This window comes from Sinocyclocheilus grahami, unplaced genomic scaffold, assembly GCF_001515645.1.
Source record: "Sinocyclocheilus grahami isolate Dianchi unplaced genomic scaffold, SAMN03320097.WGS_v1.1 scaffold2249.1, whole genome shotgun sequence".
Classification (NCBI taxonomy): domain Eukaryota; kingdom Metazoa; phylum Chordata; class Actinopteri; order Cypriniformes; family Cyprinidae; genus Sinocyclocheilus; species Sinocyclocheilus grahami.
Genome location: NW_015507428.1, coordinates 9,770 through 22,475, shown reverse-complemented (window position 1 = coordinate 22,475; position 12,706 = coordinate 9,770). Strand labels below are relative to the sequence as shown.

Here is a 12,706-nt window from a genome sequence, read left to right as displayed (position 1 = left end):
GCGCATGACTCGTGTCCTTCTCTCGGCGCTCGACGCAGCGGGTGCTGAATGCGACAGAGCGCGGCCGATCGACCACATGTCATCAACAACCGCATAAAACTTCGAAGAAGTTGTGAAAATATCTGCCGTTTAAACCCAGTTTCATGGAAGATTCTGGTAAGTATCCTTCCCGCCGCAGATTTCCCGCGATTCGCGCGCGTTTGCTTCTGAGGTAAACGAGCGGCGGCGGCTAGCTAGCACTTTAGCTAGCGCGCGAGGAGACCAGGCCGAAACCAGACCGTTTTCTTACTTTAATAACACGTTGTGCTGGTTTAGAAACGAACTCGCCTTTGAAATGCCTCCCGAGAGCGTGTTTTGATCGGTACGTTCACAAGCTAACGTTAATTCGACGGTTTACCGTGTGAGGTTCGACCAGGAACCGCGACACGAACAGTTCATCTAGCCGCGGATATAACGTTATAATCGCAAAGCCTCTGGGATATTCTTGTGGAGTCTGTTTCACAACGCTTTGTTTCTCAGGTGACCTTTATTTGTACAGCGCTTTATATAATACTGATCGCGTCAAAGCAGCAGCGTTTAAAGAGGCCTTCCGCCAATTAAAGTCTTCGTTACATTCGTGAAGTTATGGCGTTAAATGTTGCAGAAAATGCGTATCATCTTCCTCAGCATTGTTGTCTTGGTTTTCAGAACGAATTTCTAAACATCCTGAAATCAAGATGTTATTTCTCCTTCTATTTTTTGAAATAAAGTCATACTTTTATTCGGGCGAAGATGTGTTAAATTGATAAAAAGTGACTGTAAGGACTTATATTGTTAGAAAAGATTTCTATTTTGAATAAACGCTCTTCTTTTTAACTTTTTATTCATCAAAGAATCCTGAAAAAAGTATCACAGTTTCCCAAAACAATATTGTGCAGCACAACTGATAATAAGCAGCATATTATACTGATTTCTGAAGATCATGTGACACTGAAGACTGGAGGAATGATGCTGAAAATACAGCTGCGCATCACAGGAATACATTACAGTTTAATGTATATTAAAATAGAAAACCAGTATTTTAAATGGTAAAAATATTTTACAATATTAACACTTTTTTCTGTATTTTTGATTAAATAAATGCAGCCTTGATGAGCAGATGAGACTTCTTCTAAAAAAAAAAAAAAACATTAAAAATATCACCGATCCCAAACTTCTGAACAGCAGTGTACGTTTACCGGAGATGCAAAATGAAGACATGAAGTCTTTTTCTTCAGGCCGTTTTGCATCCTATTTTTGTAAAATTAATTAAAAAGTGATGGAGGTTGTCATGCTTTGAAGTGTTGCTTGCATTTGATGAACATATTGAAGTGTGGCGTTCCTTGCAATTTATTCCTTACATTTTACCTTCATTAAACCGGCAGAAACCCTGTCGTCAGATGTTGCTTGATTTGTGACCCTGCAGCACAAAAGCAGTGTTGAGTCGCTGGGGGATATTTGTAGCAATAGCCAACAATACATTGTATGGGTCACAATTATACATTTCTCTTTTATGCCAAAAATCATTAGGATATTAAGTAAAGATCATGTTCCATGAAGATATTTTGTAAATCTCCTACCGTAAATATATCAAACCTTAATGTTTGATTAGTAATATGTATTGCTAAGAACTTCATCTGAACAACTTTAAAGATGATTTTCTCAATATTTAGATTTTTTTGCACCCTCAGATTCCAGATTTTCAAATATTGTTCTATCCTAACAAACCATACATCAATGGAAAGCTTATTTATTCAGCTTTCAGCTGATGCATGCATCTCAATTTTGGAAAATTGACCCTTATGACTGGTTTTGTGCTCCAGGGTCACATTTTACATTGCCAGCAGAACTATGAGACGATTATGTTGTCTTCAGACTTACCTGTGCATTTGATGTGATTGTTTCAGGTGAGCCCATGACCGGGATGCTGGACACGAATGCCCCTGATAACGGGGACGCTCCTGCTATGGAGGTCGCAGGGGTCGATGATGTCACGGAGCCGACGGTGGCACAGGCTCCTCTGGCGAATCCGGAAAGCCACGAGTGCGAGCCGATCCAGCAGGCGTCTGCATCGGAGCAGTTCCAGCTGTACTCGACGGAGCAACTCCAGTCTGCAGCAGAGAACGACGACACCACAGCCAGTCCTTCAGAGCCCAGTGCGGAGATCCTCGGGCAGCAGCCGGAGTCAAATGGACAGCACATGGAGCCGGACGCGGCGAATCAGGACTCGGAGAGCCCTTCCAATATGGAGCTGGAGGACGCCCCTAAAGAAACACCAGAAGCGGTGGAACCAGCGACAGACGCAGATCCCGCACAAGATCCCGCGCTCCCTGCAGATTACGAGCGGCTCTTTAAAGTTGTGGAGGACAATCCTGAAGACTTCAATGGCTGGGTCTACCTCCTGCAGTATGTTGAACAGGAGGTGAGTGCCTTTAAAAGTGTCACATGCAGTGCAGACGTTCATCAGTGGCTTATGAGCGTTTCTTTTGGTTCAGAACCACCTGGAGGCTTCACGGAAGGCGTTTGATGCCTTTTTCCTGCACTACCCCTACTGCTACGGCTACTGGAAGAAGTATGCTGATATCGAGAAGAAACACGGCTACATACACATGGCTGATGAGGTGAGTCTGAATGACTTCAGGACTGAGCAAGGCGCAGGATTCGTGAGAATCGTACATTCCTGTTGTCACCAGAACATGCGTTAAAATAGGCAGAACTCATGAGAATCATCCATTTTTGTTGTCAAAGTCAAGAGAAAGTTTATTTTTGGAGGTGAAATCTGACATGTTTTCATGAGATTCACACTTTAAAGTTCTCTTCTCAGCAAGCTTTGTTAAAAAGCATCACAATCTTTTTTTTTTCCCCCTGACGCAGGTTTACCGCCGAGGTCTGCAGGCCATTCCGCTCAGCGTCGACCTGTGGCTTCATTATATCGCTTTCCTGCGAGAGAACCAAGACACCAGTGACGGCGAGGCAGAAAACCGCATCAGAGCGTAAGTGCAGCTTTTAACAACCTCAAAAATACGAAGATTGAATGTTATAAAACGGATAGTTCCAAAGTGACAATACAATATTTGTAATATACAATTGCAGGTTCATCAGACAACTAGATTGGGAAGCAAATGTTGATCTATTAGTACATTATACCAGTTACAGTAAATATCTATATATTTAAAAAAAAAACAAAAAAAACGTGTTGAGTATTTTAAATTTCATACACGCACGTTATAAAATCTGATATACATGATTATTTTTTAGGTTTTATGGGTGTTTTGCATGCACAAATAAAATTCAAATCACATGCACATGTCCTTAAAAGTCCTTAATTTGATATTGAACTTGCAAACACCCTGATTAAATGACTTGCTTGTGTTCTTTCAGGTCCTATGAGCACGCAGTTCTGGCCTGTGGCACGGATTTCCGCTCCGACCGTCTGTGGGAGGCTTACATCGCCTGGGAGACGGAGCAGGGCAAGCTGGCCAACGTCACAGCCGTCTACGACCGCATCCTCTGCATTCCCACCCAGCTGTACTCGCAGCATTTCCAGAAGTGAGCGTCACTTTTGATATCTGCTTCTGATGTCAGGAGTTCCCTTTGTAAAACATCATCGCTCTCTGTTCAGGTTCAAAGAGCACGTCCAGAGCAACAACCCCAAGCACTTCCTGTCTGAGGAGGAGTTTGTGCAGCTGAGAGTGGAGCTGGCTAACGAGAACAAGCCCAGCGGAGACGATGCGCCGGGCGAAGAGCTTCCGCCGGGGACGGAGGACCTGCCGGATCCCGCCAAGGTAAGAGCGCCGCCTTTCTTCCGCGGGCTTCAAAACATGGCAGAGGTAGGGTAAGGGCGTCTGATCCTGGACACGTGTGCAGGTTTGAAGAGGTGTCTTTCCGTTAGCAGCCAATGAAAACCTGAGGGTCCAGGTTGGCATCCAATCAGGGACTTGGGCTAAAAGTGGGACGGGCTCGTGACGAAATGCCACCGTCCCAGCACCGGCCAGAGCTGATTCACTGGGTGTGCAAACCGTACTGTTTCTGTCAAACTCATGGTGACGTAGACCTTTTGCGTAGCTGGACATCAGACGAGATCAAATGTTTGCGCCTTCGATGCGATGCTCAGGATGCTGTGTCTTGCCCTCCAGAGAGTGACGGAGATCGAGAACATGAGGCATAAGGTGACCGAGACCCGCCAGGAGGTGTTTAACCACAACGAGCATGAAGTCAGCAAGCGCTGGGCCTTCGAGGAAGGGGTGAGTGTTTCTGATTATAAGCATCATTGCTGTTCTTACTCCGGGTTAGTGATTGGATTAGCCTTTATGTCCTCTGCTGAGTCCTTTATGGGTTCCTAAAAGGTCTTAAATTCAGTTTGATCACATTTTAAAGTCTTAAAGGAGACATTTTTATGCCTCTTATTATATGAGAGATATTATATGCCTTTTTTTACAATATGTAATATAAGTCTCTGGTATCCCCAGAATGTGTCTGTGAAGTTTCAGCTCAAAATACTCCACAGATCATTTATTGATAATTTTGAAAATGCCTATTTTGAGTGGAAGCAGAAACATGCTGTTTAACGTGCCTGTCTTTAAATGCAAATGAGCTGCTGCTCCCCGCCCCCTTTTCCAGAGGAGAGCTGCGCCTTTACAGCTCAGACCTGCTAAAAACATCTGTTTTGGTTCTGATTATCATGTTTATCTCGCTGAAATCATGCGTTTTAAACCATATGAGTTTAAACTTCTGATATAGGGTTTTCTGAGCGCACACATCCGAAGCACACGCACAGAAAGCGGCTGTCACAGCATGCGAGTACTAAACTAAGCTCTCATTCACACACAAGTTTACGTTAAAAACACACACAAGTTACAAAAACAGTGGGTTATGTCTGTGAAGGTAAACAGCTGGGAAATAAATCACATGTTTATTTTAGATCTGTGTGGCAGCAGCAATATACAGTAAATACATCAATAAATCCTCTGCTCTGTTGTCTCTGAGGCTGGGACTCTAAACAGTGTTCTGTGCTCGTCTGTGCAGCCAAACACACTCAGTCTTGACTAATCAAGGAACTTTGCTGACGTACCATGGGTGCAGCAGGTGCAATGATATTACGCAGCGACTGGAAATAGGCTTATTGGAAGTTACCTAGCTGGGGGACTATTTTCAGTCGCTGCGTAATATCATTGCACCTGCTGCACCCATGGTACGTCAGCAAAGTTCCTTGATTAGTCAAGACGATAAAACTCTCTAAGATGATTCAATGTTCCTATTATTATACTTGATGTGTAGATAAAGATCAGTGGTTTTGCATAAAAGGACTTTATCTTGCTGGAGTTTAGTGCTGTTTCTAAATCATGTTACTTTCTACCAGGTGTCTGTTAGAGATCACTACACCGGAGTAGAGAGTAGGGCTGTCAAAAAAAATTCTAATTTCGAATATTCGTCGAATTTAAAATAAAAATCCACATTCGAATTTTAGGTGTGCGTTAAGGAGGCAGATGCGATGACGATATAAGTGTCGTTGCATTATAAAATTTTTGTCAGCCCTATCCATTTGAACCCACTATGCTGTGCTGCTGCGTTGTTCATTAAAAATATTGCAGAAAAATAGAACATCAATGCAGAGAAGATCTTGTTTACATCAAAACTGAAACCAAGCCGTTCACACAGAACGCATATTTCGCGCATTTTCTAGACTGGCATCTATTACTGTTGCACTCGCGTCTCGCACAAAGGAGTCGCATGTTTAGAAAGCCATGTAAAAATTAATGCAAGTTTAACTTTGAAAAAAACAAACATCTTGAAATATTAACATTTAATAATAAATGGAGTCGCATGTTTAGAAAGCCATGTAAAAATTAATGCAAGTTTAACTTTGAAAAAAAACAAACATCTTGAAATATTCACATTTAATAATAAATGTTTTCTTGAGCAGCAAATCAGCATATTATACTGATTTCTGAAGATCATGTGACACTGAAGACTGGAGTAATGATGCTGAAAATTCAGCGCTGCATCACAGAAATACATTACAGTTTAACAGATATTCACACAGAAAACAGCTATTTTAAATTATAATAATAATTCACAATTTTTACTTTTTTTTTTGTGTATTTCTGCTCAAATAAATGCAAGCTTTCGTGAGCAGAAGAGACTTCTTTAAAAACATTAAAAATCCTACCGTTCAAAAACCTTTGACTGGTATAGTGTATATGCCAGACTGCTGCATAACAAACGCCAATCTCTCCGCAGATAAAGCGTCCGTACTTCCACGTCAAAGCCTTGGAGAAGACCCAGCTGAACAACTGGAGGGAGTACCTGGACTTCGAGCTGGAGAACGGGACGCCGGAGCGCGTGGTGGTTCTGTTCGAGCGCTGCCTGATCGCCTGCGCGCTCTACGAGGAGTTCTGGATCAAGGTAGTTACACGCAGCTGCCGCTCGCGCCTCATTCCCTCTCTCCACCCTTTGACCTCCCTCATCACCTCCACAGTAAAACTTGCTGCACTCTTTGCGTGTAACGTTGATATTTGACTGTATCTGTTATATTAGGGGATGGCCTGCTTGCCACACAAGATTTGACCGCAGCATTTGCCAACTACAATGCACCTCTCCGTCTCCTTCTACCTTACAGAAACTTATCTTATTGGTTCCATGAAGGTGCTGATGGGTTTAAAACAGAAATTCTCAAAACGATCTTGTCAATGGAAATTCAGCAGTGCGGGGATGTGAGACGAAAGCTAAATTTTTATGTGTTCTCTTCCCTCTTCTTCTGTTATCTCTCTCTCTGTCTCTCTCTTGTGTTGTGAAGTACGCCAAGTATCTGGAGAGCTACAGCGTCGAAGGCGTCCGACACATCTTCAAGAAGGCCTGCAGCATCCACCTGCCCAAGAAACCTACCGTTCACCTGCTCTGGGCCGCGTTTGAAGAGCAGCAAGGTAAAATATCAGACTAGGGATGTCAACGATTAATTGATGATCGATTAATTGTCGATAAGAGATGCAATCATTTAAAGCTATCAATGCTCGATTAAGCTATTTAATTTTGGGCTGCGTGCGGCTCATGCGCAAAACACGTGCGAGCGGCTGTGAGTGATGGTATATAAATGCGTCATTCATTCATAATGTACAAATTAAGCTTTTAATGTGATTTAAACTTTAAAAGTACATTAAAATAGAAACAACACAAAGTTCTTCAACATGGAAAGCAATAGAAATGTAGTAGTCATTTCCCCAGATAATTCTTTCATATCGTGCTCTGCGCTTTGCGTGGCTGCAGGACAGATATATAGGCTATTTATTCCTACAACGTTAATTAGTTCCTACGACTAATTAAAGGGGTTATCTGATGCTGCTAAAAAGAACATATTTGGTGTAATGAAGTGTTTATGCGGTTTAAGGTTCAAAAAACACATTATTTTCCACATACTGTACATTGTTTTTACGCGTTGCGTTGCGCCGCGTGAACATAAAACCATGTCTGCGTTTGTGATCGGAGAAATGACAAACAAGCGCTACTCTACACCGCATTTGAATCGTCAGTGGCAAACTCTTTAAATGTAAAAAACGTACTTACAGTCTGAGTCAGAACAGCCGGCACTGTAGTCTACTCTCCCAGGATCAGGAGACAGTCCTCCATAAAATGTGCTGCACACATCTGAATATTTGGGTTGAAGTGTTCTGGAACAGTGTTATAAATACAACTTAACCACTGATTTCTAGTCGTGTCCTCTTTTGGAAGACCAAACAAAGTCGTTTTGCTTTCACAACGAAACAAAGCGTCTTCAGGACATGGCGGCAGCAACAATACTACAGCGAGAATAAAAGTTACGCCGCCTTTGCGTGAACATTTGGGTGGCGTTAGGCAAATATTCCCACATAGTGATGTAGATATGTGGGGTGTGTTAACGAGGCATTTTAGGGGGGCGTGGCAGAGTCTTAACTTTTATAAAGAATATCTCTTTGGATTTGAGACTTTAGTCTTTGCAACTTTACAGATCTTTCTGCACCAAGAGCTTGTAACACTCCAAAGAGAAAGGAACAATTGAAATCGCATCATATGACCCCTTTACTTCACTAATTTAATTTACAGCCACTGTCCATGTTTCATTAATTTTGTTCCTTAACCCATGATTTAACTAAAATGAGGGAACAAATTAATAAATCGAACGAATTCTTAATTCATGGCTATGAAATCTTTCATTTCCCTTCCCGCATGTCCCGCAGTAAGAGATGCGAAAACAGTGATAAAAAGTGAAAGACAATAAAATAAACCTGCGAAATTAGAGGCTGAGATGGTGAGGTTTTAGGAAAAGAAACAATGCCTAAATATTATTGAATTTGTGGAAATTCGTGACCAAGAACAAAGCCGGGTGAATGTAGGCTATAGGCTCGAACGGCATCCAAAAGCATGGGCGCGATGTAACATTTTCCAGCTAACCAATTATTCATCTAATAAACAAAGCATTTATGTACCACACTTGTCATTAATCTGAGTTTATAATTTGTAAATTAATAATTGCTGGATTCAAAACAGCAACTAAAAGGCGCTGTGACTGACACTGACAATACGTTTTCCCGGAGCATTCAATGATAGTGGTTGACCGATATATCGGCCGATATTTGGCATTTTTCAAATATCGGCATTGGCCGATAAGTTTTTCTGTTTGGCTGATGCGTTCGTGGCGGGACTTTTATTTTGCTCATATTCTCCCTCTTGTTCGCTGTCTTCGTTAACAGTTCTGTCCACGGACAGAAGTCTATCTAATAATCAGATAAAACTGTTAAACAAAGGAATTAAAATACAAAAAAGTATTATAACGATTGCTTTTGTTGTTAGTAACAGAAAGGCAAACATTATAATACTTTCTCGTTTGCCGTCAGCATTCAGCAAATACGCATTTATATCATTTAAACAAATCTTTGAATGAACATTTAATTTCAAAAACCTTGCAAACTTAGTCAAATCCAGCTGTGAGATCTTGTGAAGTGTTCTCTGCGTGACGGTCAGTCCGTGTGAATTGAATGCTGACAGGAAGAGAGTTCAGCTTCACTGAGACGCGCGATCGACAAACTTTAAACTGGTGATTTCTAATTCTGCTGCGCTTCATGCATTTGCCCACTGTCATATTCATGTCATTTCCACTGTGTGCGGTATGTAAAATGAGTGTTACCTTGGCTTTATTTGGAAAAATGTGATTCCCAATGCACACAAACTTCCCAGAATACTGAGTGCCCCGTTGGTTACAGTGTTTACTACTTTTTTTAATTATATTTTTATCAAATATTTGTTTATTTGTGAAAAATACTTTGTCATTTAAAGTATAAGCATGTTTATTTTACACCCTTATTTTTTTTTTATACATTTTAAAATTATTTCAAATTTCTTAAATAGTAAATAAAATACATATTATATCGGCCACCCTGCTTTCCAAGATATCGGCATCGGCTGTCAAAAAACCAATATCAGTTGACCACTATTCAAAGATGTCACTAAACGATGAAGCCACAATAAGAGCAACGTTCACAAGTTTCTGTAGGACCTAACTAGCTTAGGCACAGGTTTTCAAGCCCTGGCAAGGCTCTGCGCTTATTTTTCTTTTTAGGAGCATTTATGCTCCTAACGTAAAAAATTTAGGAGCACCTTCTAATCAATAATCCAAAATTTGATTAAAAAATTGCCTTCCCATTACAAGGTGATATTTGACTCCTTTAAAGTGATTTACAGTGGAGTTTTGTTTTTACCTTTTGTAATGGCATTTTTCTAACTTTATTAAAAGTGTCATCTTTTGTCAAATAAAAAAAAAAAGCATATTTTATAAGTTTAAAAAAAAAAATCTAATTAAAACCATAGAATAAGATCAAGTAGAATAAGAAGAATAAGTTACAAATCAAATGAAATCAGTATTAAAATTTAATTTGTACAGAGGTGGAAGAACACAAAATTGGCATGTAGGTGTATTTTCAGACATTTAATGAGGATCAGAGGTGGCATCGCACTGGTGCTCATAAATATGTTTTCATAGTCGCACGCAGTAGTTTTCAGTCGCAAATGCGACTGAAATGGTCGCACTGTAGAGCCCTGCCTGGGACAAAATGCAATGCTTTAAGGAAAATGTATAGCCTATGTAAATAATAGGCCTAAAATACAAATAATTTTTCATTAAAAAAAAATTGTGAAATATGTCTGACTTATAAATAATTAAACTATCAGATTTAAAACAGAAGTGTGGCGAGGTGCTCCATAAACAAGTTCACGGAAAGGATGACAACGTGCATTCTGTTTGTTTGCTTTATTTTACAAAAGCACAAATCTTCTGTTTTTATTGCGAGTGTGCAGAAATAAAAGTATACACTTTTGCGGATTATATCTTGCTCCAAAAATTGAGCTTTTTTTTTTTTTACTGGCGCCTCGCGCGCACACCCAACATATTCTAGCAATTCAAACTTACATCGCAGTCTGTTCATTATCAAAATAAAATAGTCAACCAAACATATAAAAGGTTACACTGGTCAGTTGCTGTTAAGGACATTCTTGCTCATGTGACTCATACTCTGTCTGTATGCGAATTCGTGTAAAGTACAAGCCTAGTTTACATTACAAATAATAGTTTAACATTCAAATACATTACGAATATGGAAACATTTGGATTTGTGCCGAATGAGACGTGAGTAATAACCTCCAAATACATCTAAACCCGCGCTCGCTCCGTCTCGTATGCACGCATGCACTGTCACGATCTAATGCACTGTAAATGCCGGATTACTAAAAACAAATAGGCCTACCGGAACACAATTAAAAATCTGACATTTTGCGGAACAGGATCCAGCAGGATCAAATTAAGTACTTGTCATAATACTCACATGATAATGATGTGAGCAACCGTGTGTTTTGCTGCAGCAGCGCCGATGGAAGCGGTTCACTGACTGCGCAGCACAGCCACACGCTCCACAGTTACGTTTGGGATCATTTTATTTTTAATGTCAGTTGAAAGCATTTGCAATTGTGTTTTAAAATACAACAACGAAACGAGCACCACGAAACCATTTAAAGAGGCGCGTTCAGCGGTCTCCGTGTCGGGATAGGAAACAGTCAACAAAGTAAAATCATCTCAAACGTACGGCACGCGCTCTTCATTTTATCAAATGATCATAATCACATCTATTCATTTTATAATTCTGCTACTAGCATTTTATTCAGACTAAAACCCCTTTAATTCGTGTGAATTTTTTTTTTTGTTGCACATCCTGTCATGCGGACTGCGTGCTGCTGCAATAGACGCATTTTGCAGCATTAAGTTTAACAATTAATCGATTGTTAATTTAAACGACGATCGATCATGGAAATGATAAAAAATTGACATCCCTATATCAGACATGCTGTCCAATGGATAGATGCATGGTTTTTCCTTCTGCAGCATCAGCGAGCGTCTGAACCTTCTGTAATACTTGCATAAGAGTCCCTCAGTGTGAAAAGATGCATCTCAAAATCATGCAGTCATTGTTGGAATGGGTTCAAATACACAAACATGCTGGAAAAGCAAAGAATTAGTGGGAGCTGAGGGGTTTTTCTGAAGAACAGCAGGAAGTTTAACTGTTCAGGACCAATGCAGGACTCATGAACAACTATCACTAAACTAAAAACCACAGCTGTTGATCATTCAGCTAACAACACAGTATTAAGAATCAAGTCATTTTTATAAATTCAACTCTTATTTTCTCTTGTGGACTGTATGTGAACATCTTTTATGTGAAATATCTTATTCAGGTCAGTACTACATGAACAATAACATGCATTTTGTATGATCTCTCTTATTTTGGCTGACATAATTAACATTTAGCAGATTCTGAAAACTTTTGACCTCCACTGTATAAAGAGCTGGATGATATATGTGTCCCTGCAGCACAAAAGCAGTGTTGAGTCGCTGGGGGATATTTGTAGCAATAGCCAACAATACATTGTATGGGTCACAATTATACATTTCTCTTTTATGCCAAAAATCATTAGGATATTAAGTAAAGATCATGTTCCATGAAGATATTTAGTAAATGTCCTACCGTAAATATATCAAAACTTAATGTTTGATTAGTAATATGCATTGCTAAGAACTTCATTTGAACAACTTTAAAGATGATTTTCTCAATATTTAGATTTTTTCGCACCCTCAGATTTTCAAATATTGTCCTATCCTAACAAACCACACATCAATGGAAAGCTGTTGAGTATATTTACTGTAAAGCACATCTGTTTCATGTCCGTGTACTGCATGTGTATAATTGTGTTTTTGACATTGGGATGTGTCTACAGGCGACATCGAGGAGGCGCGGCGGATCTTGAAGGCGATGGAGGAAGCTGTTCCCGGACTGGCGATGGTGAGGATGAGGAGGGTGAGTCTGGAGCGTCGTCACGGAAACATGGATGAAGCGGAGGCCCTGCTGAGAGACGGCATCACCAACGGGAAGAACAGCAGCGAGGCGTCCTTCTACGCCGTCAAACTGGCCCGACAGCTGGTCAAAGTGCAGAAGAGCATCGGGAAGGCCAAGAAAGTGCTGCTGGAGGCCGTCGAAAAAGATGAGGTGCAGGTTTACTTTGACTAAATGATTTAATCTTAATAACTGTAATAAAATTATTTTTTATATTTAATTATATATTTTGTTTAAAAATAATTACATATATATATATATATATAAAATGATTTTATATA

At 40.2% G+C, this 12,706-nt stretch overlaps 1 protein-coding gene and 1 long non-coding RNA gene across 3 annotated transcripts in view; both read left to right on the top strand.

Annotated features, from left to right (window-relative positions):
- prpf39 (PRP39 pre-mRNA processing factor 39 homolog (yeast)) overlaps nucleotides 1-12,706 on the top strand; it is a 22,302-nt gene continuing 9,596 nt past the window's right edge. The window contains exons 1-10 of one of the 2 annotated variants that reach the window (XM_016260923.1): nucleotides 1-156; nucleotides 1,926-2,440; nucleotides 2,514-2,639; nucleotides 2,893-3,011; nucleotides 3,400-3,567; nucleotides 3,641-3,803; nucleotides 4,155-4,262; nucleotides 6,259-6,423; nucleotides 6,815-6,941; nucleotides 12,310-12,578. In XM_016260923.1, the coding sequence (XP_016116409.1) occupies nucleotides 144-156; nucleotides 1,926-2,440; nucleotides 2,514-2,639; nucleotides 2,893-3,011; nucleotides 3,400-3,567; nucleotides 3,641-3,803; nucleotides 4,155-4,262; nucleotides 6,259-6,423; nucleotides 6,815-6,941; nucleotides 12,310-12,578 (1,773 nt within the window). In that variant the 5' untranslated portion in view covers nucleotides 1-143. The remainder of the gene's footprint in view (nucleotides 157-1,925; nucleotides 2,441-2,513; nucleotides 2,640-2,892; nucleotides 3,012-3,399; nucleotides 3,568-3,640; nucleotides 3,804-4,154; nucleotides 4,263-6,258; nucleotides 6,424-6,814; nucleotides 6,942-12,309; nucleotides 12,579-12,706) is intronic. The other variant, XM_016260922.1, reaches the window with a different exon arrangement.
- LOC107574487 (uncharacterized) lies at nucleotides 11,812-12,302 on the top strand. Its single transcript, XR_001607680.1, has 3 exons — nucleotides 11,812-11,895; nucleotides 12,040-12,046; nucleotides 12,218-12,302. It is a non-coding gene; the product is annotated as an uncharacterized lncRNA (long non-coding RNA).